Source organism: Rhinatrema bivittatum, chromosome 2, assembly GCF_901001135.1.
Source record: "Rhinatrema bivittatum chromosome 2, aRhiBiv1.1, whole genome shotgun sequence".
Lineage (NCBI taxonomy): Eukaryota > Metazoa > Chordata > Amphibia > Gymnophiona > Rhinatrematidae > Rhinatrema > Rhinatrema bivittatum.
This window is the reverse complement of record NC_042616.1, coordinates 813,335,130-813,357,733: the sequence shown is the minus strand read 5'-3', so window position 1 is coordinate 813,357,733 and position 22,604 is coordinate 813,335,130. Positions and strand designations below refer to the sequence as shown.

The window sequence follows — 22,604 nt, the reverse complement described above, 5'->3', positions numbered from 1 at the left end:
TATTATGAGCTCCTCTTTGTTTTATCTCCTCTCTCTTGCTCCCTCCCCACCTGTTGTCTCTTTCATCCCCAATGTTCCCTATTCCTGTTCTACAGACAGTTGGTGGAACAAGCAGACCTTGCTGTGTTCTCATCAGTCTCGGATCCAAGATCCTGCGAGAAAGTTAGGTCTCGTCAAGCAAAAAGACGGAGTGAACAATCGATAGAGACGTCATGAATGCAGGTAAGCTTTCTAGATATTGAGCAAGCATTCCACAGAAAACATGAGAAAAGGAGAGGAGGAGGAGGAAACAGAAGAATATGGAAAAGGATGGAGAGATGATTGGTAGACATGTATAGAGAATTGCTCTGAAGGGCAATTTGGGTTGATAACTCCAGCTGAGAGAAAGAGGAGGAAGAGAAAAATAAGGAGTTTAGAAGTAGAAGGCAGATGGCAAGAATGATAACAAGATATTCTCAGGGAGAATGATGATCAGTGGATAAGAGAGAACTCAAGAGAAGCAGACAAGGCAGAAGACAGAATGGATAGAGGGGTGTAATACAGAGAATGGGGGCCGTGATTTCCATGTTTGGAGACAACTGTAGTGCTTAGAATAAGACAGGGAGGGTAAGCATCAGGAAGAGCCAGAGAAGGGGAGCCATAGCAAATATAAAAAATGTGCTGAACTAACAAAAGAGCTCAATAATAATGTGTCTAAAAATTGCTAATGAGGGTTCATTTAGAATAATCAAGACACTTCACCAGATTTAAAAAATGTTTAAATAAAGAAAACGGGGAAAGGGGGATTGCAACCCTAGACAACAGTCGCAGCTGGTGTCCCTGCCGCCCCCTCCCTTTACTCCGGCTGACTGCATGGCTCCCGTGGCCCATCGCCAAGTTGGGGCAGGTTAGGATACTACTATCAGGTGAGAGTACTCATGGGTACATTCAGGGTGGGAGAAGAATATCGAATGGGGACAGAAGCCCAACTTGCCTGCCCATATGAATGGACCTGTATGGGCAGATAGATCCTTTTTATGCCTCATACCATGACTCCCTGTTCTACAATTTTCTTTCTAGTGACTTTAGTTCCTGAAGACTTGCAAGTGAACCAGTCTCTAATAGGGATGTGAATTGTTTATCTGACGACTGAAAATATTGGACGATATTTTCAATCTCATCAGATATCGGGGGGGTCCCAGATAGCAATAGGAAACCCCATGATTAATTTTGTGGGTTCTCTTATCGTTATGGGGGGGGGGGAGCGGGAAGAAAGGGCACTTAAAAGTAACACAAAAACACAGCCTGACCCTTTAAAATTAGTTCTTTAGTATCCCCCCACCCTCTGGACCCCTCCAAGCCCCCCCCCCAAAATTTTTAAGTACCTGGTGGTCCAGTGGGGGTCCAGTGGGGGGCCATTTTTAAAGATGGCGCCGGCCGTCCATTGCTCCTACCATGTGACAGGGGCCGGCCAATTGCACGGATACCCTGTCACATGCTAAGGGCAAAGGGCCTTCGGCGCCATTTTGTTTACTGGCAGCCGACGGCCCGAGAGCGGTAGAACGCTCCCAGGTCCCCCACTGGACCACCAGGTACTTAAAAATTGGGGGGGGGGGGGGTTGGAGGGGTTTGGAGGGTGGGGGGATACTAAAGAACTAATTTTAAAGGGTCAGGCTGTGTTTTTGGGTTATCGGCTCGGCGCAGCCAATAAAAAAACAACAACGATTGGACTGCAGGAAAAATAATTTCCCGATGGTCCACAAATCCGAAACCGGAACCAATTCCGGTTCCGATTCACATCTCTACTCTCTAATATATGTAACAATATTGTGTTACTAATGTAACTCTTTTCTACTTGGTTCAGACCACAAATATTACTTCCCAGTTTCATTGTGCTGTAGGAATAGAAACAGTGGGGGTGGTATAGTGCAATAACTATGCGGCAGCAATCTTTACAGAGACATAATGGAGCCTTCAGAGTTGACTTGTGCTCTCTGCAAATTAAATATGAAAAACATATACAAAGTACATAAACCAGGTAGGAAAGTTTGTTTAATCCAGGCATTCAGCAAAAACGGGGTGAAAATAAATTGCAGAAAATAGAGGTGACACACTTACTGTCTCAGCACGGCTCAAAGGCAGCGATCAAAAGAGCTTGGCTGCAAGCGGCTTTCTCTCACGCCGCCATTGTTAAAGACATCTGGTAACGCACAGCATTTTTTTAAAGTGACCGTCAGGGAAACACCCCAATGACATCACAAGAAACTCCATTAAGGGAATACGGATCATGCGATTTCCTTGTTAAGCCCGTATGGGACCACGGTGTTTAAATAAAAGATCCACAATTGTTCTTTCTGAGCCAACTTGAGAACCCTATCCCCACCTGCCAGTGTTCTTGCACATTCTCTAAGATGGCCCAACATACGTCCACAAAAGTATGTTGATGTTCCAAAAAATGGGCAACCAAAGGTGCTTCCATTTTGCATTTACCAAGACAACTTTTGGGTTCAATCAAGCGAATCCTCAACAAGCGTTTTGTCATTACGATGTAAAACAGACCACATGGACAACCCAAAATGTAAATCACAAAAGATGCTCTACATGTGTTGGAAATGTGGACCCTTGAGCCAGCTCGAAAGTTGGTGGATCCACTAGGGGAGGCCCTCTAGTGGTTCTCTTAGCCGGGAGGCGAAGCAGGACCAGGAGACCTGACAGGAGCTTCACCTATAAAAGGCTACGTTCCCCGCAGTTTGAGCCCTTGGGTGCCGGGGCCAGCAGGACTTAGGCGGAGGTTTCCTGGCGGAACAAAGACGGTCCAGAAGTTGAGACGGGCAACAGCAGTGCAACACGATCAACCAGGCCAGAAGTCGGGGCAGGCAGAAGACAAGTGGAAGCTGGAGAACACACCAAACATCAGGACGGGCAGAAGACAGGAGAATTCAGATACCAGGCCGAAGTCAGAACCAAGGGCACAACTGAAGGCAGGAGCAGAAGGAGCGGAACCACAGGAGCAGGAACTCAGGAATGGGTACTGGAACAAGCAGGAACACAGGAACGGAGACTGAACAAGCAGGAACACAGGAACGAGGAATGGAACAAGTAGGAACACAGGAACAGAGACTGGAATAAGTAGGAACAAGCAACTAGCTACTCAGGATGAGCTGACCTGTTGCCGGGGCCAGCAGGACTTAGGCGGAGGTTTCCTGGCGGAACAAAGACGGTCCAGAAGTCGAGGCAGGCAACAACGGTGCAACACGATCAACCAGGCCAGAAGTCGGGGCAGGCAGAAGACAAGTGGAAGCTGGAGAGCACACCAAACGTCAGGACGGGCAGAAGACAGGAGAATTCAGATACCAGGCCGAAGTCAGAACCGAGGGGACAACTGAAGGCAGGAGCAGAAGGAGCGGAACCACAGGAGCAGGAACTCAGGAACGGGTACTGGAACAAGCAGGAACACAGGAACGGAGACTGAACAAGCAGTTCAAAGTGCTTACAATCGTTCACAAAGCGACTCACAAACTCGCGCCCATCATGCTAAGCACACAACTTCAACTTCATACATCTTCCAGACCCATCAGAAGCGCCTACAAAGGCACACTGTATGCCCCACCTGCAAAAACATTGCCAAGGAAACGAGCACTATCTTCAGCAGGCCCCCACCAATGGAACACGCTTCCCCCAGATCTAAGACTTGAACCTAATCATCAGGAGTTCAAAAAAAAACTATAAACCTGGCTCTTCCGCCAAGCCTTTCCAGGCACTTAATGTTGCCTAGATGCTCGCATGCTCGCATACTCGCGTACTATATATTCAGTAATCAATCACGTCAACCCGTCCCCTTGTTCCCTATTAAAATACTATGCTTTATTATATATACTGTGCTTATACATACTTTATTGTATTTAATATATACTTTAATATATACTTTATTGTATATACTGTGCTGTATTGTTTTACTTTATTTTTCCATACTATGATACCTATTGTTATTATTTGTTACTATAATATGATATTGAGTTCAAAAGTTTTTTCTTGTAACTATACTATTCTATGTTCAGTTTGTACTTTGTTCTATAGTTATATGTAAAGCCCCTCCCTTTTGGGCATCTCACTGTTTTATGTAAACCGGAGTGATTTGTATTTGATACAAGAACCTCGGTATATAAAAATAAAAAATAAATAAATAAATAGATTAACCCAATGCCTTCTTGGAAGCCTGATGCAATCATTCCACTGCTCTAGGGATCTTCTGTGCTTATCATAAACTTTATAATCTGTTATCATTGTTGTCTCCACTCGGGATGGTGGTAGCGCATCTTCATTTCTCTCTGTCCTGCTGACATCACTCCGAGGGAGGTGGGTGGGGTAGGCAAAACTTTTATCTCCGCAGTGTTTACAGAAAACCCCTTCTAAAATAAACAAATACAGAAAAAATATAAAGCTAAAGAAAGGAAGAGGCATCAAATGGAAGGGCTATTCGTGCTTTTCTATTATCCAGGTGGGTGCTCACTGATTTGATGTAGCAGCCAGGAGAGAGAGAATTCACTCTAAGATCCATGCTTTGGATTGCAGACTTACAGATTTTGGTAAAATTGGGACATACCTTGAGGAGGAACTAGGAGACTGGGAAAAGATGGGAGAAGTGGATCAACAGTGGAATAAATTAAAAGGAACTATTACCAAATAAATCAATATATAAAAAAGTAAGCAAAGGTAAGAGGAAAAATAAACCTATTGAGTTCCCAAAGGAGTTGGCTAAAAAAAAAAATAAAGGCTCAAAGACCAATGTTCAAGAAATCGAAGGGATCCCAAAAAGAGAAAAAGATGGAAGAATATCTGGTGAAGTTGAAGGAGGCAAGGAAAGAAATCAGAAAAACAAAACATCAAATGGAAGAAAGGATTGCCAAAGAGGTCCAGCAAGGCTATAAAACATTTTTCAGATATATCAATGAGAGAAGGAAGGCAGAGGTGGTATTGTAAAATTGAAAGGTGACAAAGAGCAACGTGTAGAGGGAAATAAAGTAATAGCAGAAATATTAAACTGATACCTCTGTTCAAACAAATAGTAATGGAACCCACGAGGGAGGATGTGATACTTGACCTGATGCTCTCAAATGGGGATAATGTCTCTAATGTCCGAGTAGGTGCCCACCTGAGCACCAGTGACCATCAGATGGTTTGATATAGCAAACAGGATACAGAGAAGACACACAAAGACCCGAGTTTTGATTTTCACAAATACAGACTTTATCAAAATGGGAATGTTCCTAGAGGAAGAACTGGAAGTCTATGAGAAAATGGGCGAGGTAGAACAATAGTTGGCCAGATTGAAAGGAGCTATTACAGAGGCAATAAACCTATGTGTTAGAATAGTAAACAAAAGTAAGAGGTAAAAGGAAACGGATCTGGTTCTCAAAGGAAGAGGTTAAAAAAAACAAAGGCAAAAAGAACAGAATTCAAAAAGTATAAAGAATTCCAAAAAGAGGAACGCAAGCAATCATACTCACGAAAATAGATTACTGCAACTCTCTTCTAGTAGGCCTACCCGCAAACGCCTTAAAACCATTACAGATGTTGCAAAACGCTTCGGCAAGGATTCTAACCAAGACTAACAAAAGAGACCACATCTCACCCATTTTAAAAAGCCTACACTGGCTACCAGTCAATTTCAGAATACTCTTCAAAGTGCTTTCATCAATACACAAAGCATTACACAACCTGGCCCCACTCAAGCTCAAATTCCCTCTCCAACTCCACACCTCTACTAGACCAGTGAGACAAGCCTACCGAAACAATCTCCAGATACCACCAATGAAATCAGCGTTAAGCAAAAGAGCATTCTCTACAGCTGGTCCCAAACTCTGGAATACGCTCCCGCCAGAACTCAAATCAGTGCAATGCCCCATTATCTTCAAAAAAAGACTTAAAACTTGGCTCTTCCACCAAGCTTTTCCATAACATCAGACTGCACAATAATCTCTGCCAAGCTCCCCTTTAGGTCACTTTCAATCAAACTATAAGAGAACTATATAAGAACTTCAGTTAATTTCAACAACCTACAAGAGAACTATACAAGATCTAGACAAGTTCAACTTTAAAAAATTCTTTGAATCCCCATTGAATACCCCATAGAATAACTCAAGGAGCTCCCCAATAAAAAAAATAAATAAATAAATTTCCAACTCCAACTCCTTGGCAGTTCAAAAGTCCAACATGTAATTCCCTACCTATTGTCAGTCCTAAACTCTTTACACAACCCCACACCGATGTTATCTGCCTCAGCCTATATTAGGCTTTGTATATTGTATTTCTTTGTTATTTAACCCCATATATTTATCTCCAAGTTATTTCTACCTGTTTTTTGTAAGACATTTTCTTGTCACTGTTATTGTTCAAAATGTAAACCGAATTGATCAGTAATTCTGTTATTGGAAAGTCGGTATAGAAAAGTTCTAAATAAATAAATAAATAAATAAATAAGAATACCTGGTGAAACTGAGGGAGATGAAAGAAATCCAAGAAAGCAAAATGTCAGGTGGAGGAAAGGATTGCCAAAGAGGTAAAGCGAGGTGAAAAAACATTTTTTCAGATATATCAAAGAAAGAAGGAAGGTCCAAGGTTTTATAGTGAAATTGAAAGATGACAAGGAACAATCTGTGGAGAGAGACAAAGAAATGGCAGAAATATTAAACAAATAGTTCAGTGTTCACTAAAGAAGACCCTGGAGAAGGAGCAATGCTGGTAGAGGTCTTTAAGATCATGAGAGGTCTTGAACGGGTAGATGTGAATCAGTTATTTACACTTTTGAATAATAGAAGGACTAGGGGGCATTTCATGAAGTTAGCAAGTAGCACATTTAAGACTAATCGGAGAAAATTCCTTTTCACTCAATGCACAATAAAGCTCTGGAATTTGTTGCCGGAGGATGTGGTTAGTGCAGTTAGTGTAGCTGGGTTCAAAAAAGGTTTGGATAAGTTCTTGGAGAAGAAGTCATTAATGGCTATTAATCAAGTTTACTTAGGGAATAGCCACTGCAATTAATTGTATCAGTAGCATGGGATCTTCTTAGTGTTTGGGTAATTGCCAGGTTCTTGTGGCCTGGTTTGGCCTCTGTTGGAAACAGGATGCTGGGCTTCATGGACCCTTGGTCTGACCCAGCATGGCAATTTCTTATGTTCTTACGTTCTTATCGTAGATGGAGATGAGGTAGATGGAACTCTGTTTACGGAACAGAATATACGGGAAGAGTTAGGCAAAATGAAAGTGGGCAAGGACACTGAGGGAGCTTGGAGATGTGCTGGCGGGTCCTCTGAAGTACTTGTTCAATAGATCCCTAGAAACGGGAGTGGTGCCGAGTGACTGGAGAAGAGTGGTGGTGGTCCCACTTCACAAGAGTGGTAGCAGAGAGGAGGCTGGAAACTACAGGCCAGCTAGCCTCACATCGGTGATGGGAAAATTAATGGAGATGCTGCTGAAGGAAAGGATAGTTAACGATGTACAATCTGGTGGGATACTGGATCTGAGGCAGCTTGGATTCACCAGGGAAAGGTCCTGTCACACAAATCTGAATAATGTTTTGATTAGGTGACTAGAGAATTGGATCGAGGAGGATCGCTCGATGTGATCTACTTGGATTTCAGCAAAACTTTTGATATGGTTCCACATTTGGCTTGTGAATAAAATGAGAAGCTTTGCAGTGAGCACCAAGCTAGTGGCGTGGATTAGAAACTGGTTGACTGACAGGAGACAGAGTGTAATGGTAAATAGAATCAACTCTGAAGAGAGAGACATGTTAAGCGGAGGGCCACAGGGATCGGTGTTGGGACCAGTTCTATTCAATATATTTGTGAGCGACATTGCGGAAGGAATAGAAGGTAAAGTTTGTCTATTTGCGGGTGATTCTAAGATCTGCAATAGAGTGAATATGCGTGAAGGAGCAGAGAGAATGAAAAGTGATTTAAGAAAGCTTGAAGAGTGGTTGAAGATTTGGTAGCTGGGATTCAATGCCAAGAAGTGTAGAGTCCTGAATCTAAGATGCAGTATTCCAAAAGAACTGAATGAAATGAGGGGTGAAAGACTGATGTGCATGGACCAAGAGAGGAATCTTGGGGTGATTAGGGTCTGGGGATGTGAAGATGGCAAAGCAATGTGACAAAGTGATAGCTAAGCCAGAAGAATGCTGGGTTGCATAGAGGAATAACCAGTAAGAAAGAAGAGGTGATAATGCCCTTGTACAGGTCCTTGGTGAGGCTTCACCTGGAGTACTTTGTTCAGTTCTGAAAGCCCATATCTCAAAAAAGATGGAGACAAGATGGAGGCAATCCAGAGAAGGGTGACAAAAATGGTGTAGGGGTCTGTATCGGAAGATCTATGAGGAGAGGCTGAAGGATCTAAATATGTATACCCTGGAAGAGAGGAGGTGCAGGGGAAATATGATACAGATCCTTAAGATACCTAAAAGGTTTTAATTATGTACAGAATTTGCACCTTTTCCGTTGGAAAGAAAATAGTAGAACTAGGGGTTAAAAAATGAAACATCGGGAGGGCTGACTGAGAACCATCAGGAAATATTTCTTAATGGAGAGGGTGGTGGAGGCCTGGAATGCCCTTCCAGAGAAGGTGGTGAAAACGAAAACAGTCAAAGAATTCAAAGGGGCATGGGGTAAACCCTAAGGATCTCTAAAGGCCAGAGGATGGAAATGAAATGGGTGTAGAGAGGGTAACTCGCTGGTACGGCGGTTACTACCCTTAGCAGAAGGCATGGAGATTACTACCCTGATCCAATATGCTTTGATACTTTGTAATGCAACTGCAACATTGCTTCCCGATTAAACGGCAGGGGGAAAAGAAGAATTGGATTGAGACGATAACTGAGAGCCCCGACTTCCATGGTCTGGGATAGTGATAATGCAGCCGTAAGGGAAAAAGCACAGGACTGCAACTACGGCCAAGTTCTAAAAGAAACGAAGAAAGCGTGCATTGGGATAACTTGCTGGTACAGCGCTTACTACCCTTAACCTATAAGCTTTGGTACTTTTGATGCAACTTCAACATTACTTTCTGCTTTGGTCACATGGGAGAAAAGGAGACTTGGATTCAGACAGCAGCCTACAAAGGCCCCGACTTTTACAGTCTAGGGAACTGATAAGCATGGGGGTAAACTGCACAGAGCAGCAGTTACTGCCCTTAACAGAAGGCATGGGGGTAACCTGCATGGAGCGGCAGTTACTACCCTTAACAGAAGGCATGGGGGTAACCTGCATGGAGTGGCAGTCACTGCCCTTAACAGAAGGCATGGGGGTAACCTGCATGGAGTTGCAGTCACTGCCCTTAACAGAAGGCATGAGGGTAACCTGCATGGAGCGGCAGTCACTGCCCTTAACAGAAGGCATGGGGGTAACCTGCACGGAGCAGCAGTTACTACCCTTAACAGAAGGCATGGGGGTAACCTGCACGGAGCAGCAGTTACTACCCTTATACAGAAGGCATGGGGTAACCTGCATGGAGCAGCAGTTACTACCCTTATACAGAAGGCATGGGGTAACCTGCATGGAGCGGCAGTCACTGCCCTTAACAGAAGGCATGGAGGTAACGTGCACGGAGCAGCAGTTACTACCCTTAACAGAAGGCATGGGGGTAACCTGCACGGAGCAGCAGTTACTACCCTTATACAGAAGGCATGGGGTAACCTGCATGGAGCGGCAGTCACTGCCCTTAACAGAAGGCATGGAGGTAACGTGCACGGAGCAGCAGTTACTACCCTTAACAGAAGGCATGGGGGTAACCTGCACGGAGCAGCAGTTACTACCCTTATACATAAGGCATGGGGTAACCTGCACGGAGCGGCAGTTACTACCCTTAACAGAAGGCATGGGGGTAACCTGCACGGAGCGGCAGTTACTACCCTTAACAGAAGGCATGGGGGTAACCTGCATGGAGCGGCAGTTACTACCCTTAACAGAAGGCATGGGGGTAACCTGCATGGAGCGGCAGTTACTACCCTTAACAGAAGGCATGGGGGTAACCTGCATGGAGCGGCAGTCACTGCCCTTAACAGAAGGCATGGGGGTAACCTGCATGGAGTGGCAGTCACTGCCCTTAACAGAAGGCATGGGGGTAACCTGCATGGAGTGGCAGTCACTGCCCTTAACAGAAGGCATGGAGGTAACCTGCACGGAGCGGCAGTTACTACCCTTAACAGAAGGCTTGGGGGTAACCTGCACGGAGCGGCAGTTACTACCCTTAACAGAAGGCATGGGGGTAACCTGCATGGAGCGGCAGTCACTGCCCTTAACAGAAGGCATGGGGGTAACCTGCACGGAGCAGCAGTTACTACCCTTATACAGAAGGCATGGGGTAACCTGCACGGAGCGGCAGTTACTACCCTTAACAGAAGGCATGGGGGTAACCTGCATGGAGCGGCAGTTACTACCCTTAACAGAAGGCATGGGGGTAACCTGCATGGAGCGGCAGTCACTGTCCTTAACAGAAGGCATGGGGTAACCTGCATGGAGTGGCAGTCACTGCCCTTAACAGAAGGCACGGGGGTAATCTGCACAGAGCGGCAGGTACTACCCTTAACAGAAGGCATGGGGGTAACCTGCATGGAGTGGCAGTCACTGCCCTTAACAGAAGGCATGGAGGTAACCTGCACGGAGCGGCAGTTACTACCCTTAACAGAAGGCATGGGGGTAACCTGCACGGAGCAGCAGTTACTACCCTTAACAGAAGGCATGGGGGTAACCTGCATGGAGTGGCAGTCACTGCCCTTAACAGAAGGCATGGGGGTAACCTGCATGGAGTGGCAGTCACTGCCCTTAACAGAAGGCATGGAGGTAACCTGCACGGAGCGGCAGTTACTACCCTTAACAGAAGGCTTGGGGGTAACCTGCACGGAGCGGCAGTTACTACCCTTAACAGAAGGCATGGGGGTAACCTGCATGGAGCGGCAGTCACTGCCCTTAACAGAAGGCATGGGGGTAACCTGCACGGAGCAGCAGTTACTACCCTTATACAGAAGGCATGGGGTAACCTGCACGGAGCGGCAGTTACTACCCTTAACAGAAGGCATGGGGGTAACCTGCACGGAGCGGCAGTTACTACCCTTAACAGAAGGCATGGGGTAACCTGCATGGAGCGGCAGTTACTACCCTTAACAGAAGGCATGGGGGTAACCTGCATGGAGCGGCAGTCACTGCCCTTAACAGAAGGCATGGGGGTAACCTGCATGGAGTGGCAGTCACTGCCCTTAACAGAAGGCACGGGGGTAATCTGCACAGAGCGGCAGGTACTACCCTTAACAGAAGGCATGGGGGTAACCTGCATGGAGTGGCAGTCACTGCCCTTAACAGAAGGCATGGAGGTAACCTGCACGGAGCGGCAGTTACTACCCTTAACAGAAGGCATGGGGGTAACCTGCACGGAGCGGCAGTTACTACCCTTAACAGAAGGCATGGGGGTAACCTGCATGGAGCGGCAGTTACTACCCTTAACAGAAGGCATGGGGGTAACCTGCATGGAGCGGCAGTCACTGCCCTTAACAGAAGGCATGGGGGTAACCTGCATGGAGTGGCAGTCACTGCCCTTAACAGAAGGCACGGGGGTAATCTGCACAGAGCGGCAGGTACTACCCTTAACAGAAGGCATGGGGGTAACCTGCATGGAGTGGCAGTCACTGCCCTTAACAGAAGGCATGGAGGTAACCTGCACGGAGCGGCAGTTACTACCCTTAACAGAAGGCATGGGGGTAACCTGCACGGAGCAGCAGTTACTACCCTTAACAGAAGGCATGGGGGTAACCTGCATGGAGTGGCAGTCACTGCCCTTAACAGAAGGCATGGAGGTAACCTGCACGGAGCGGCAGTTACTACCCTTAACAGAAGGCATGGAGGTAACCTGCACGGAGCAGCAGTTACTACCCTTAACAGAAGGCATGGAGGTAACCTGCACGGAGCGGCAGTTACTACCCTTAACAGAAGGCATGGAGGTAACCTGCATGGAGCAGCAGTTACTACCCTTAACAGAAGGCATGGAGGTAACCTGCACGGAGCAGCAGTTACTACCCTTAACAGAAGGCTTGGGGGTAACCTGCACGGAGCAGCAGTTACTACCCTTAACAGAAGGCATGGGGGTAACCTGCACGGAGCGGCAGTTACTACCCTTAACAGAAGGCATGGTATTACTACTGTTAACCACAAACCCTTGATGCTTTTGATGCAACTGCAACAGATTTCTCTACTTCAACGATGGGGGGGGGGGGGGGGGGGAAAGGGTGGAAGGAAAGAGGAATTTGGATTCAGAGACAATCAACAGGAGCCATGAATTTTATATAGTCTGGGGTATGATGCACAGACATTGGGGGGAAAAAAAACACATGACTATTTCTACAGCCAAGTCTATAAGCAAAGCACATCAAGCAGCACAGACAGATACATGGGGGTAACCTGCACGGCGTGGCAGATACTACCATGAGAAGCTTGCTGTGCAAACTGGATGGACCATTTGACCTTTTCTGCCATCATTCTGTTAATGGAGATTCTACTGAAAGACAGGACGGTGAACTATCTACAATCTGAGGGATTGCTTGACACAAGGCAACATGGTTTCACCACTGGAAGATCCTATCAAACAAATCTGATTGACTTTTTTTTTTTTTTTTGATTGGGTGACTAGAAAATTAGATTGAGGAAGAGCACTCAATGTGGTTTACTGGGATTTTAGCAAAGCGTTTGATATGTTCCCGCATAGGAGGCTCATAAATAAAATGAGAAGCCACGGAATGGATTTAAGTGAAGTCCTTCAAGGATCGCCTTTGTTATGATTTCATCTGCTGTACAGCCTCCTCATACCATGATTCTGACTACTAGGATCCCTCCCCACCTGCTGAGGCCTCCAGTGAGCTCTGTTCAGGGCTATCCCAGCCATCTTCTCAATGGCCTCTTGATGCAACCTGTCTTGCAGCATCCGTTCCACCAGGAGTCCTCAGCAATCTTGGCCTCCATCCTTCCCCAGCTCCTCCTCACCGCTTGCACAACACCCAACACCCAGCCCTATGTAACCCAGCTCTGCCATTCTATCCTTGCCTTTTCATGGAGTCACCCTTGGCTCTTTGACCTGGCCGATGATCCTTGCCCTGCCTTGTGGCCCTTGGGCCTTCTTGCTCTTTCCCTTGAAGCCTACTCTAGGCCTTGCCTTCCCCTGTGGCCTTCAGGCCTAACCTTACCTTTCTTCTTACTCTGTGGCCCTCCAGGCCTCCTTGCTTACTGGCTTTTAGATCGTATGCCTAGCGGCCTACGGGCTTTTCTGTTCTTGGTTTTGTGTTGTCTTGTCTAGTCTTGTCCAGTTCTATCCTTGTCTAGTCCTGTCCTAGCCCAGACCTAGCCTTAGTATCCTTTCCCTGACTTGCCTATGTACTGTTTTGCCCCAGCTCTTCTCCTTACCCAGTTCCAGCTTGTCTGTATCTGTTTTCGTCCCTGTACTCATTACCCCAGGCTCAGCCTCGCTCCACACTATCCAGCCTGTCCAAGACTTGCTCCACACTATCCAGCCTGTCCAAACCTTGCTCCAGACTGCCCATCCTTGCTTGAGTCTGACCAGCCCTCGGTCCAGTCTGTATATCCATGCTCCATAGTACAGACACACCATGCTCTGGCCCCCTTTTCCATACTGCTCCTACATATTTCTCCTTTTGTTTTTCACAGAATGGAACTGGACCTTTTTGGGGGTATTTCTTCCTGTAACACTACCTATTATGGGATGTACCTAAAGTATGGTTCACAGCCTCTTATGGATGTTTTCTGGCAGTGTGGTATTTCTGTCTATTCATTTCTTCCATCCAGATGGCGTGGGACTTGCGCTATGGTGACCTTAGCCGCTCCAGTATTTATTTCTCCTCTTTCTATATTTTTTCCTTCTGTTTTTTTCTACTCGTACCCGTCGTTCTGCCTATTTATCTACTCCGACTGATTAACCTGATGAATTTAAACTGTTCAGCCGAACTGAAATCTTTTTTGCTTCTTGGCTGACTCCTGGTGTTCAAGCTGCTACAAATGCCAAATGGATTCAAATTATTCGTTATCAATTTATGCAATTTATTAACTTAACTACTGAAGGACTTAATGCTCTCAACTCTGAACTATGAGCAACTGCTGTCATGGCTCAGCAAAATCGTTTGGCTTTAGATTCAATCCTTGCCTCAAAGGGAGGTGTCTGTGTTATTATTGGCACTGCAATCTGTACCTATATTCCCACTGCTACCTATGACCATAACATGTCTTATGTCTTATGTTCTTCAGCATCTCCATAACCTATCTCATATTATGTATGCACAAAGTGGTATGAATTCTTCTGCTGACTCTTGGTTTTCCTCTTTATTTTCCTGGCTCCCTTCTCTTTCTTGGTTGCGTACATTGCTTATATTCCTGTTTGCTATTTTTGCAATAATATATAGTTGCGATGGAGAAGGTACAGAGAAGGTCAACCACAATGATAAAGGGGATGGAACAGCTCCCCTATGAGGAAAGGCTGAAGAGGTTAGGGCTGTTCAGCTTGGAGAAGAGACAGCTGAGGGGGATATGATAGAGGTCTTTAAGATCATGAGAGGTCTTGAATGAGTAGATGTGACTTGGTTATTTACACTTTCGAATAATAGAAGGACTAGGGGGCATTCCATGAAGTTAGCAAGTAGCACATTTAAGACTAATCGGAGAAAATTCTTTTTCACTCAGCGCACAATAAAGCTCTGGAATTTGTTGCCAGAGGATGTGGTTAGTGCAGTTAGTGTTGCTGGGTTCAAAGAAGGTTTGGATAAGTTCTTGGAGGAGAAGTCCATTAATGGCTATTAATCAATTATACTTAGGGAATAGCCACTGCTATTAATTGCATCAGTAGCATGGGATCTTCTTAGTGTTTGGGTACTTGCCAGGTTCTTGTGGCCTGGTTTTGGCCTCTGTTGGAAACAGGATGCTGGGCTTGATGGACCCTTGGTCTGACCCAGCATGGCAATTTCTTATGTTCTTATGTTCTTTGGTTGTTGTTTCCAATTCTCTTTTTCTCTTTTATCATATATTCGCACTTCTTGTTCTTCTTCTTCTTCTGTTTTATACCTTTCCACTCCTGTTTCTGCTGCTCATTATGAGACAGTACTCCATGCAGAAACATGCCCAGTATAACAAGTATTATGAGAAAAATAATACTTTCATACTGGTTTCTCTTTGTTGTTCTTATCTTTACTGCAACATTATTATATAATTACCTGGCTCTGAAAGGTAACATATGTAGTCTTATTATCATAAGGTTTCTTTTCTTTATAATGTAGTCATTCTTGCAGCTCCACTATAGAGCTAATGGCTACCTAGTGAAACTTAGTTATGCTGTTGTTATTTGTCAATTAGAGAATGCGTGTCTGCCTATGAGTCTCATTTACTTTAGGGGGGATCTAGAGGGATAACAACACACACAAGCGGGCCGATACAGTAAGGAACGGTAGGTAGAGCTGCGTTAGTGCCGGGCGCACCCGCAGTTGCCGCACGCACAGTCCGGCTCACCTACCGCTCGATACTGTATGTAAATAGCTTGCAAATGCAAGCTGCGTCTAAGAAGCGTCCGTGAAGCGTTAGGCCCACGCAACCCATTTTACTGTATAGAGCGCTATACAGTATCCTGGGTGCGCTGGCCTAACGCTTCACGGACACGCTGGTATATGTCATTTCAAATGACATTTGAAATGACATTTGAAATGACAGGTACCAGGAAGTGGATGGTTCTCCTATGCTCGGGATTGCCAGTCCTCTCTCCTCTCCTCCCGAAGCAAGCAACAAAAGTGGAAAAAACGAAAGAAAAAAAAAAGCAAAAAAGCGAAAAAAAAAAAGTAGCAAGAGAGAGAGGGGAGAGAGGACGGGCAATCCTACGCTCAGGATTGCCAGTCCTCTCTCCCCTCCTCCCGAAGCAAGGCGCGAAAAGCAGCCTTGCTTTTAGGGAGGAGGGGAGAGAGGACTGGCAGTGAAAAGCAATGAAGCGACTTACTTTTTTTGCAGCCCCCCTCTGGAGACGGACATCGGTGACGAGGGACCGCGGCTCCCCTCCCCTGCCTCCAGCTGCCCGCAAAGATAGATGCATCACATGGGCATAAGCGGCCCCTGTGCGTGCAATTGGCCGCTCAAGACGTGACGTCACATGCCGTGACGCCAAACGTTGTGACGTCACATCTTGAGTGGCCCAATTGCACACACAGAGGCCGCTTTCGCCCGTGCGATGCGTCTATCTTCGCGGGCAGCTGGAGGCAAGGGAGCCGCGGTTCCTCGTCGCCGATGTCCGTCTCCGGAGGGGGGCTGCAAAAAAAGTAAGTCGCTTCGTTGCTTTTCACTGCCAGTCCTCTCTCCCCTCCTCCCGAAAAGCAAGGCTGCTTTTTGCGCCTTGCTTCGGGAAGAGGGGAGAGAGGACTGGCAATCCCGAGCGTAGGATTGCCCGTCCTCTCTCCCCTCTCTCTCTTGCAACTTTTTTTTTTTCACTTTTTCGCTTTTTTCCGCTTTCGTTGCTTCGGGAGGATGGGAGAGGACTGGGGCTGCCCCGGAGACCGGCACCCATGGACGCGGCCAGGGCAGGTGAGCGGGGGCTGGGGGAAAGTTTGCCGCCTACCCTTACTCCTGCCTCTAACGCAGGGGTAAGGGTAGGCGGTAAGTTAGCAGGTTAAACGCGCGGCAAAACAGCAGAGTAAAAAAGCAATAGTCGGGGCGCGCGTTACTGTATGGGAGGGAATAGCTAATTCGATCGTTTACATGTAATATACATGCCGCGGGCGGAAGGGGTTACCCGGTGATTTAAGGACGCGGTAAGAGTAGGTTAAAGGGGATTGTGTATCGCAGGAAGGGCTAACGCGGCCGAAAAGTGGGTAGAAAGCGGGTTAGGAGCAGGGTAACCGCGGCCGCACTTTACTGTATTGACCTTAAGGTTAGCTGTTAGCTTACACTTTTAGCCCATTTGCCATAATCACTTTCCACTGTTCTGTCTTCACCTCTGGTACTTGGGTGTGCCACTTTGCCATTTGTAAGTGGCACAAGAGGGAAATGAGAAGTATGCCTGAACAGAAAACCAATGTGGAGAAGGAAATCCCCAGAAGCCTCTGCTTTTCTTTGGCCTGCCTGGGCTGAATGGACTCTAAGTGACTTTCTGAGCATGATGTGCAGAGTGTCCCTGGATATCTGTAGAAGCAGGCAAGCTGGAACCAGACAGGTGATGTCTATTCATAGAGTCACAAAGAAGAAACCACAGGGGAGCTTCAGGCACTATTCTCAGGAGTTTGTAATCAACATAGCTACAGACGTGTTGATTGTCTTGGCCAGTGAAGAGTTTAACAGAACAAAGAAAGCCATGGGAAATGGGCTACACATCCTGGGAAGCCAATCAGGGTAGTTAGCGATGATGTTATCATGCAGTTGACATTACAACTTATGTAAATGATCCTTCGGGCAGTCATGCAAATCTCTAGAACCTTCCATCCTTTTCCTGTATTTGAATGTTATCTATAAAACAAGGGTCACTTCCTGTATCCAGGGAGATGCTGGTCAGTTTGAAAGACTAAGGGCACCCAGTACCCAGCATCTACCGAGAACACTTAAATTGACTAATAAAAATACATTATACTTTTACTGAGTCTAAGTGTTCTTGTGTCCCTGGCCGTAAGCATAGAGAAAGCTTTACAGCAGCCTGTCCAAGACTTGCTCCACACTATCCAGCCTGTCCAAACCTTGCTCCAGACTACCCATCCTTGCTTGAGTCTGACCAGCCCTCAGTCCAGTCTGTATATCCATGCTCCACAGTACAGACACACCATGCTATACTGCCGCAGCAAAGACCTACTGGCCCCCAGAACCCAAGGGCTCAACCTGCTGGGGTGAAGGCTGGTTAGGCAGAAGGCCGGCCCTAGTTCTGCCCAGCATCCAGCCTACTCCTGAGATGATGTACCCCGGGTTCAGAAATCCTGACAGGTTTTGGGACCGGTTTTGTTCAGTGACTTTGTGAATGTCATTGCAGAGGGATTAGAAGGAAACGTTTGTCTTTATGTGGATGATACTAAAATCTGCAACAGAGTGGACACACCTGAAGGAGTAGAGAGAATGAAAAACAATTTAAAGTTTGAAGAGTTGTGAAAGGCTTGGCAGCTAGGTTTCACTGCCAAGAAGTGCTGACTCATGCAGTTGGGCTGCAATAATCCAAGTGAACCAAATGCGGTAAGGGGTGAAATACTAATGTGTGAGGACTGTGAAAGGGACTTTGGGGTGATAGTATCTGGAGATCGGAAGGCATCAAAGTAGTGTGACAAGGTGTTGGCTAAAGCCAGAGAGATACTGGGATGCACAGAAAGAGAAATAACCAGCAGGAATAAAGACGTGATAATGGCCCTTGTACAGGTCTTTAGTGAGGCCTCACCTGGAGTACTGTGTTCAGTTCTAGAGACCGGATCTCAGAAAGGATAGAGTCAGGATGGGAGGCAGTCCAGGGAAGGGCAACTGAAATTGTTTGGGTTTTGTATTAGAAGGCCTATGAGGAGAGGCTGAAGGATCTACATATGTACACCCTGGAGGAGAGGAGGTGCAGGGGAGATAGGATCAGACCTTCAGATACCTGAAAGGCTTGAATGATGAACAGACATCAAATCTTTTCCATTGGAAAGAAAACTGCAAAAACCAAGGATCACAATATGAAACTCCAAGGGAGTCAACAGAGAAATCAACATCAGGGAATATTTCTTGAAAGAGAGGGTAGCAGATGCCTAGAATGCCCTCCCAGAAGAGGTAGTAAAGACAACGAAAATGGAATTCAAAATGGCCTGGGGTAAAAACTGTGGATCCCTACAGGCTAGAGCAGGGATGGGCAATTCCGGTCCTCGAGGGCCGCAAACCGGTTGGGTTTTCAGGATATCCCTAATGAATATGCATGAAAAAGATTTGCATATGACTGAGGCAGGGTGCATGCAAATCTCTCTCGTGCATATTCATTAGGGATATCCTGAAAACCCGACCGGTTTGCGGCCCTCAAGGACTGGAATTGCCCATCCCTGGGCTAGAGGATGGAAATGAAAACATCAGGGTAACCGATATTAACTTTAGGAGTATCATTTCTGCATGGGGGAATCCTAGACGGGGTGACATTTACTATCCTTAACAGAACATGTGAGTAACCCCCAGTCCATGCAGTTACGCCCAGTCCTTATGATAAGGGTAGTAATATTTACAATCAAAAACCAAGCACCTGTCAAACCCTTAACAAAATTGCTGTTAGCAAGATTGAGGACTTTCCTGAAAGTTCTGGCAATGCTGACTTGCTTTGCTTTTGGACTTGATCATAGAAGCAGTCCTGTACTTTTTCCCTTATGTCTGCATATCAGTACCCCCAGTCGGGGCCTGTGTTGGTTGCCATCTATATGCAATTCCCCCCCCCCCCCCCCCCCACACACACACACACTTCAAAGCAGAGAGCAATATTGCAGTTGCGTCAAAAGTATCAAGCTTTATTGGTTGATGTTAGCAAAGGACCATTTGGTTGTTTTCTGCCGTGATTACTATGTTACTATGAGGGTAATCTGCACGAAGCAACAGTTACTACCCTTAACAGAAGACATGGGGGTAACCTGCACGGAGTGGCAGTTACTACCCTTAACAGAAGACATGGGGGTAACCTGCACGGAGCAGCAGTTACTACCCTTAACAGAAGGCGAGACGGTAACCTGCATGGAGCGGCAGTTACTACCCTTAACAGAAGGCTTGGGGTAACCTGCATGGAGTGGCAGTTACTACCCTTAACAGAAGACATGGGGGTAACCTGCACGGAGTGGCAGTCACTACCCTTAACAGAAGGCATGAGGGTAACCTGCATGGAGCGGCAGTTACTACTCTTAACAGAAGACATGGAGGTAACCTGCACGGAGTGGCAGTTACTACCCTTAACAGAAGACATGGGGGTAACCTGCACGGAGCAGCAGTTACTACCCTTAACAGAAGGCGAGAGGGTAACCTGCATGGAGCGGCAGTTACTACCCTTAACAGAAGACATGGGGGTAACCTGCACGGAGTGGCAGTCACTACCCTTAACAGAAGGCATGAGGGTAACCTGCATGGAGCGGCAGTTACTACTCTTAACAGAAGACATGGAGGTAACCTGCACGGAGTGGCAGTTACTACTCTTAACAGATGGCATGGGGGAAACCTGCATGGAGCGGCAGTTACTACCCTTAACTGAAGGCATGGGGGAAACCTGCATGGAGTGGCAGTTACTGCCCTTAACAGAAGGCATGGGGGTAACCTGCATGGAGCGGCAGTTACTACCCTTAGCAGAAGGCATGAGGGTAACGTGCACGGAGTGGTAGTTACTACCCTTAACAGAAGGCGAGAGGGTAACCTGCATGGAGCGGCAGTTACTACCCTTAGCAGAAGGCAAGGGGGTAACCTGCATGGAGCGGCAGTTACTACCCTTAGCAGAAGGCATGGGGGTAATGTGCACGGAGTTGAAGTTACTACACTTAACAGAAGGCATGGGGGTAACCTGCATGGAGCGGCAGTTACTACCCTTAACAGAAGGCATGTGGGAAACCTGCATGGAGCGGCAGTTACTACCCTTAACTGAAGGCATGGGGGTAACCTGCATGGAGCGGCAGTTACTACCCTTAACAGAAGGCATGGGGGTAACCTGCACGGAGCGGCAGTTACTACCCTTAGCAGAAGGCATGAGGGTAACGTGCACGGAGTGGTAGTTACTACCCTTAACAGAAGGCGAGAGGGTAACCTGCATGGAGCGGCAGTTACTACCCTTAGCAGAAGGCAAGGGGGTAACCTGCATGGAGCGGCAGTTACTACCCTTAACAGAAGGCATGTGGGAAACCTGCATGGAGCGGCAGTTACTACCCTTAGCAGAAGGTAAGGGGGTAACCTGCATGGAGCGGCAGTTACTACCCTTAGCAGAAGGCATGGGGGTAATGTGCACGGAGTTGAAGTTACTACACTTAACAGAAGGCATGGGGGAAACCTGCATGGAGCGGCAGTTACTACCCTTAGCAGAAACATGGGGGTAACCTGCATGGAGCGGCAGTTACTACCCTTAACAGAAGGCATGTGGGAAACCTGCATGGAGCGGCAGTTACTACCCTTAACTGAAGGCATGGGGGTAACCTGCATGGAGCGGCAGTTACTACCCTTAACAGAAGGCATGGGGGTAACCTGCATGGAGCGGCAGTTAGTACCCTTAACAGAAGGCATGGGGGTAATGAGCACGGAGTGGTAGTTACTACTCTTAACAGAAGGCATGGGGATGACCTGTCCGGAGCGGCAGTTACTACTCTTAACAGAAGGCTTGGGGGTAACCTGTATGCAGGGGTAGTTACTACCATAAGCCACTTGCTGGGCAGACTAGATGAACCTTTGATCTTTATCTGCCGTCATTACTGTGTAAGTATGTTTTTCTCACAGAGGCACCCTGTAAAGCCTGGAAGCTGATAAGATTCAGATATCCTGAGCTGGGGAAGATTAGCAGGGCAGAGAGCTGCTGGAGCTCCTGTATAAAGGAAAAGTTAATGGTTTATCAGGTTGTTTCTCTTTAGCAAAGCAGAATTAAAGTAAATGAGCTGAAAGGATCAAAGGTGTACTGTACAGCATTGCTTTAAATGAAGGATTCACTTGAAAGCTGGGCTGAGACATTCGGTAACCTTTCCCCACGTCGATTGCAGCCTGTAGTCTCTGCTTGAAACGAGCAGTAATCTCGTCTTCCAGGAAACCCGGAAAGATGCTGTCCCGAAAGAAGGTGCTGAGCCTAGAATCCTTGAATCCCAGGGTGAAGGGAATCGAGATAGCAACCCTGGAGCACCTGACAAAGAGAGGTGAGGAGCTTGAACAGGACCTGGAACAGGTGAGCAACCGATACCCTGGGGCCAGAGAGTCTGTGGGACCTGGAACAGCTGAATCAGAGATACTTAGCCTGGGGTTTGCAAAGCGTCAGGAAGACACGGAGGAGGGCGTAGCTTGTCCGCACACCTCTCCCGGCTCCCTTGGCTGGGGATGCCTGCCAACACTGCAGCCCACTGGGTTCTCAGCTTTAGTTATCCCCCCCTCCCATACTCCTTTGATCGGCAGCCCAGAAGGAGCACATCCATTCAGTTCGCCACCAAGACATTCTGGCTACCTTAGATCAGCATCATTTCTTCTTCTCGTTGCATCCAGTGGCTCCTCTATGTCTTCTCTCCCCGATACTCACTCTTCCCAATCTTATTTCCCACCTGCAAGTCATTGCAAACTGTGAACTCCCAGCCCCCTTCTCTACATTCTCCAGCAAAGTCCATTCTCTGCTCGGCCTTGTCCACTGCTCTTGAGCTCTTCGCCTGTCATCACCACTCTCCCTGAGAGTACCTCATCCTCATCATTGTCACCACTACCAGATCCTTCTCTCAGTTGATTAAATCAAACACAAGTCCTCAATCAATTTGCCTTTTAGCCCCCTTTCTAACCCCACCTCCTACTTTCTCACCAACATCGACTCCTGGCTTTTCCTTCTTCTTGGAATCGTCTTCCCATTCCCTCATTCTTGTAACCCTTTAACTTCTGTGCTGATGGCTCCTCAAACCCTTATGCCTCAAAACTACT

General features: G+C 46.8%; 1 protein-coding gene across 3 annotated transcripts in view; it reads left to right on the top strand.

The window, feature by feature from the left end:
- The first annotated feature begins 21,614 nt into the window (after nucleotides 1-21,614).
- Nucleotides 21,615-22,604, top strand: part of LOC115085808 (alanine aminotransferase 2-like) — a 62,203-nt gene continuing 61,213 nt past the window's right edge. The window contains exon 1 of one of the 3 annotated variants that reach the window (XM_029592253.1): nucleotides 21,615-21,873. In XM_029592253.1, the coding sequence (XP_029448113.1) occupies nucleotides 21,751-21,873 (123 nt within the window). In that variant the 5' untranslated portion in view covers nucleotides 21,615-21,750. The remainder of the gene's footprint in view (nucleotides 21,874-22,604) is intronic. The other 2 variants (XM_029592252.1, XM_029592254.1) reach the window with 2 other exon arrangements.